Source organism: Opisthocomus hoazin, chromosome 13, assembly GCF_030867145.1.
Source record: "Opisthocomus hoazin isolate bOpiHoa1 chromosome 13, bOpiHoa1.hap1, whole genome shotgun sequence".
Lineage (NCBI taxonomy): Eukaryota > Metazoa > Chordata > Aves > Opisthocomiformes > Opisthocomidae > Opisthocomus > Opisthocomus hoazin.
The window spans coordinates 27,949,655-27,954,886 of NC_134426.1; the positions used below are offsets into that span (position 1 = coordinate 27,949,655).

The 5,232-nt window shown below is 58.2% G+C and overlaps 1 protein-coding gene across 2 annotated transcripts; it reads left to right on the forward strand.

The window, feature by feature from the left end:
- Positions 1–109: 109 nt before the first annotated feature.
- UNG (uracil DNA glycosylase) lies at positions 110–4,876 on the forward strand. 2 transcript variants are annotated; one of them, XM_075434944.1, is made up of 7 exons: positions 110–214; positions 751–951; positions 1,044–1,139; positions 2,031–2,128; positions 2,551–2,639; positions 2,880–3,058; positions 3,554–4,876. In XM_075434944.1, the coding sequence occupies exons 1-7, from the start codon at positions 125–127 to the stop codon at positions 3,692–3,694; spliced, it is 894 nt and encodes a 297-aa protein (XP_075291059.1). In that variant the 5' UTR covers positions 110–124; the 3' UTR covers positions 3,695–4,876. The 2 variants fall into 2 exon arrangements, with proteins under 2 accessions (XP_075291059.1, XP_075291058.1); XM_075434943.1 differs by lacking the exon at positions 110–214 and having other exon boundaries at positions 658–951.
- Positions 4,877–5,232: the final 356 nt, after the last annotated feature.

The window sequence follows — 5,232 nt, forward strand, 5'->3', positions numbered from 1 at the left end:
ACTGCTCCCTCCCGCGCATGCGCGGGCTTTTAGCGCCAAACTTCCCCCGTCCATTCCACTCACCCGCCCGCCGGTTCGCGCGGTACCGGTACCGCCACCTTCCCCACCCCTCACCGCCGCCGCCATGATCGGGCAGAAGACGCTGCACTCCTTCTTCAGCGCCGCGCCGCCGAAGAAGCGCGGCCGCTCCCCGGAGCCGGGCGGCGATGCCGAGGTAGCGAGGGGGGCCGGGGGGTGCGGGGGGGGAGGCTGGCGGGCGGGCGGGCGGCGGCGGCAGTGGGCCCTGGGGCTCGCGGCGCCGGTGGCCGTTGGGGGGAGCGGGGGGGAGGGGGGGATATCACGAGCCGCGCGGCCGCTTCTAAAAAACCCGCGCTCCGGGCACGCCTGACCGACCTGCCAATCGACCCCACGCTCCGCCGCTGCCCAATGGGCGCTGGCGCCCGCCTGTGCGTCACGGTTGCTAGGCAGAGCGGCTTTCCGCCGGCTGGGGCAAGCCAATAGGGAGCAGCGTGCTGTTTCGCGTTGACCAATGGGGAACGGGAATTCGGGCTCCCGCTTGTGGGCGGGACCCGCTTGGCGCGGCGGCCAACGGGGCGGGCCCGTCGTTGTTTTGCCGCGAAATAGCCGCGTGGCGGGAGGGCGGAGCGTGGCCGCGCCATGGCGGCCGCTCGGCTCCCGGCGCTGGGCCTGCGGCTGGGCCGCGCCGCCACCCGCCCGCCCTGCAGCCGCCTCCTGGCTCGCCGGTGCCAGGTCAGCGCCGCCAAGAAGGCGAAGGCGGGGGGAGACGGGTCGGGGAAGGCCTCGTCGCTGAGCGCGGAGCAGCTGGAGCGGATCCGGCGGAACAAGGCGGCGGCCCTGCAGCGCCTGGCCGAGCGCGGCGTGCCCGCCGGCTTCGGGGAGAGCTGGCGGCGGCAGCTGGCCGGGGAGTTCTCCAAGCCCTACTTCACGGAGGTGAGTGCGGACCGGCCGCTCCCCCATCCCCCACCCCCCCCTACCACCCGCCCCCTCGGCCTGGGCCCGACCCCTCCGCCTCCCCTCCGCAGCTGATGGCGTTCGTGGCCGAGGAGAGGAACCGCTGCACGGTCTACCCGCCCCCCGAGCAGGTCTTCACCTGGACACAGATGTGCGACATCTGGGACGTGAGTGGAGCCGGGGGGGGAGCAGGGTGGGGGCACGGGCACTGTCCTTCCCCGAGGCTCCCACCCCGCGGGGTGCCGGGGCTGCGGTTCCCCTCGTGTCGCTCCCAGATCCTGGCTTCCCCTTCACCTCGGATGGTGAGGTGTGGATTTATTGCTTTGTTACCCTCACCGGCCACAGAACGGCCTTTAAAGCTTTAGTTGGACTTCTGACCTTATTTCCAGCGTTACCGGCTTCACGTAGGGCTTCGTTTTTGTACCTCGTGCATCTCTTGAGGTTTTTTATGGAATCACAGAATGGTGGGGGTGGGAAGGGACCTCTGTGGGTCACCCAGTCCAACCCCCTGCCGAAGCAGGGGCACCCAGAGCAGGCTGCACAGCACCCTGTCCAGGTGGGGTTTGAATATCTCCAGAGAAGGAGACTCCACAGCCTCCCTGGGCAGCCTGGGCCAGGGCTCCGTCATCCATAACGAACTATAATAACAAAAAACAGCACGATGCTGAAGGTAATCTCACTGGCAATGAGCGGTGTCAAAAATACCGCAGCAAGTGTGACATCGGACTCAAATAGTAGGAAACTTACTTGGAAAATACCTCAGCAAGGTGTTTTGATGTGGCTCTCTGAGAATGTTGGTCTTCCCCACTCAGAATATCCACAGAGTCCCAGCAGCCAAGCTGCGGTGCTGTTAATGCTTAGCGTTAGGTGGGGGCTGTGTGCTTTAATTTGTTTATAATGAGATGTCCGTGATTTAACCTCAGTTCCTGGGGATGGTTTGGCCTTGGGTTTTTGTCTGTATGTTTGGTTTTGGGCTCATTTGTAAGCTTTCTCTCTTTTTTCCCTCTTTTGGAAATAATACTGATATCAATTCAGTGCTAACGAAGGCCTGCTTTCAGGTAAAGGTTGTCATTCTGGGACAAGATCCGTATCATGGACCTAATCAAGCTCACGGGCTCTGTTTCAGTGTCCAGAAGCCTGTTCCGCCTCCCCCCAGGTACGACAGCGCTCCGTTTGCAAATTCCTGGTTGTTTCCAGGTGATTTGCAGCCCTGCGTCACGCATGGCTGCGAGTCGGGGCAGCGATGGGGAGCGCGTTGCTGAAATTTGAGTTGTGTGCTGCCTAGGAAGAAACATCACTGCAAAATGATGGATAATTCTGTATAGTTTGATATTCTGAAGAGCTTGCTGGATGTAAATTTGCATTTTCAGTTGTGCTGAGACTTTCTTAGTAAGCTTCTACACAGGCACGCGAAGGGGGGTCCTTGTTACCCTGCTTCTACAAGTGGCTTTATTATCTTAAATGATAAGGTTAAGGATCGATATCCTTCTTGTCTAGTGTGGGGGTGTTACGTGGTGCTGCTTGCTCTCATCTTTAGGCGTGGGTCTTTAAAATCTGCTGGTGTGTTTTTGTTTGCAGTTTAGAAAATATTTACAAAGAACTGTCTACGGATATTGAGGGCTTCACTCATCCTGGCCATGGGGATCTGACTGGCTGGGCCAAGCAAGGTGAGCCGATAGCCGCTCCGGTAACGCGTCCAGCACAGCTCGGGAAGAAGCCCGGCTGGAAAAAAAGATCCGTGGTTGGAAACGGTCTGTCTGCAAAAGAGACAGTCAGTTCTGAGTGCCCGCTGCCTAGCAGCTGCCTCAGGATTAAAATGTGATTTGTAATTGCTGGGGGGGGAAGCAGGCAGCGGCGGTCAGCGCTTGGTTTTTGTTCACCCTCTGCGTGTCTGCCCTGTCTGGCAGGAGTGCTGCTGCTCAACGCCGTCCTGACGGTGCGAGCTCACCAGGCCACCTCGCACAAGGAGAGGGGCTGGGAGCAGTTCACGGACGTGGTGGTCTCCTGGCTCAACGCGAACCTGCGCGGGGTGGTCTTCATGCTCTGGGGAGCCTACGCCCAGAAGAAGGGCAGCTCCATTGACCGGGTACCGTTGGTTCCTCCTCCTCCTCCTCTCCTCCTTCTCCCCGTTATCTTCTGCGGTTGGTGGACACCAGAGGGCACTTCCCTTGCAGAGCTGGGGCTGTTCTCCCTGCTTGAACTCTGCTGTCAAATTTCGTTGCCCTTATGTGGCAGCTTTTAGCCTTTGGCAGAATTAAGCAACAAAAGTGGAGCGAGTGTAACCTTCTGCTGTCAGAAAAGCCTCCAGCTGAGGACAGAACTGTTTGTTTTTTTTCTAGGAAAAGGCTCATAAATAACTGTAAAATTGCTGTTTTGGATCACAGCAATAGAAAAATGGCCAGGGTATTACTGCTGCTTTGCTCGGTGGGATAAAAGTCTTGCTCCTCGCAGCCGATTCTTCAGGTCTGGGGGCTGGGGAGGTGCGGAGAGGAGATTCCCCCCCAGCTCGGTGGGGCGGGAGCAGCCAGCCTTGTCCGGGGAGCGGGGAAATCTAACGAGCGCTTCCTCCAACGCTTTGCAGAAACGCCACCACGTCCTGCAGACGGCGCATCCCTCGCCTTTCTCCGTCAACAGAGGGTTTTTTGGCTGTCGGCATTTCTCGAAGACGAACGAGTTGCTGAAGAAATCCGGCAAGCAGCCCATCGACTGGCGAGCGCTCTGAGCGGCGCGCGGAAGCTGGTGGGGTCGGAGAGTGGAAAGCAGCCCCTGTTTCAGGGGTTGTCTCTTTTTTGAAGAACTTTTTGCTCACCTGAGAATTACTCTCTGGATGTTGATCAAGGAACAAACGACCAGACTTTCAGAGGTGTTATATTTTTTTTTTTAAATCTTCTTTGAAAGAGCAGATAGGAGTGTTCCATGGACAGCTTCTCTGCAGTTTGAACCGGTCTCAGCCTGGTTTGACGCAAAGAAAAAGAAACAGCCTCAAGCTCTGTATTAATTTGTGTTCTGTGTGATGGGAACATCTTTCCAGGCTCTTGTGAAGGGATGGCAGTTCTCACAGGTGAAGCTGTTCAGCTGCTGTAAATACCCTGCTGTGCCTCCTCCCACTGCTTGGCCTCCTGCTCTGGGTTTCTCACTCGGGGCTGTGGAGCTGACTCCACAGGAGAAAAGGAAAATGCGTTTGGTTTTAGCTTTTTGCTGCAGATTACAAGATTTATTAGAACTAAGGCCTCATGGCACTGCAAAGACCGTTCGCTGTCGGAAGTGTTCCTTGGCGTATCCGTACCCTGAAGATCTCGGGTTAGCCCCCCCAGCAGCCGAGGGCAGGCTGCGGCCGAGGCTCGGGTCGTGCTCTGAGCTTGCTGCTGGTATTCGGAGAGGAAAACCTTGAGGTTTTTTAGATTCTTACTGGGTGCGTTAACCCCTTGGATGGTGGGTGAGCTGTGATGACCACGAACTTCGTGGCACCAGCGAAGGTTTGTTCGTGGAGATCCGCCAGCTGATGGGCTGACAGCCACAGGTTGCTGAAGATCTTTGAAGATCTTAAAACGGGGAATTGTTGTGCCTTGCCTTTCATAGGAGCAAGTCGAGGTTCCTCGCCGCTGCTGGTCGTAGCCGTGGGGACTTCCAGCATGGAGACGGGGTTGGACTTCGCACTGCTGGGTTTCCAGGCCAGCTCTGCCTTTGTGTTTCCCTTAGTGGAAGGGGAGTGCCTTGTGCGTTTGGAAATGAGCTCTGTGCTTGTAGAACACCCCTCTGCACCTTGCTTGGGTGTTTGCTGGGAGAGGTGACACCAGCGCGGGTGAAGGTTGCGCTGTCTGTGGCCGTGTTGCGGGGGTTTGTTGGTTTGTTTGCTTTCCTCCCCCAGTTTGTTTCTTTTTTTAAATAAAAATGACTTTGTTTATGTCGTGGTGTGACCTGACAGTGGCAGGAACAACTCGGGGAGGGAGGGACGGGTGCCTGAGGTGAGGCCCTGGCTCTGCCATGGGTGCTGGCCTGGGGGAGGGGTCCCTGCTCCCCCCGGGGGAGGAAGAGCCGCGGGTGCCGGAGCTTCTCCTCCTCCTCCTCGTCCCCATGACCAGGCACGGGGCCAGGGCACCTTTGTCCCCCAAGGATCGCGTGTCCCCGGCCGGCCATGCCAAGGCTTCCCCCCTCCCCTTCCCACCCTCGCTGCCAGCACAAGTTTTCCAGACGCGTTAGCGGGGAAATATTTCAGCCTGACGTTGCCGTCACGTGCGAGAACGCAGCCGTGAGGCGGCA

Coding starts and splice junctions, on each gene's coding strand:
- UNG (XM_075434943.1), top strand. CDS start 658: ATGGCGGCCGCTCGGCTCCCGGCGCTGGGCCTGCGGCTGGGCCGCGCC. Junction 2,129..2,550: donor CCTGTTCCGCCTCCCCCCAG/GTACGACAGCGC, acceptor TTTTGTTTGCAG/TTTAGAAAATATTTACAAAG. Junction 3,059..3,553: donor AGGGCAGCTCCATTGACCGG/GTACCGTTGGTT, acceptor AACGCTTTGCAG/AAACGCCACCACGTCCTGCA.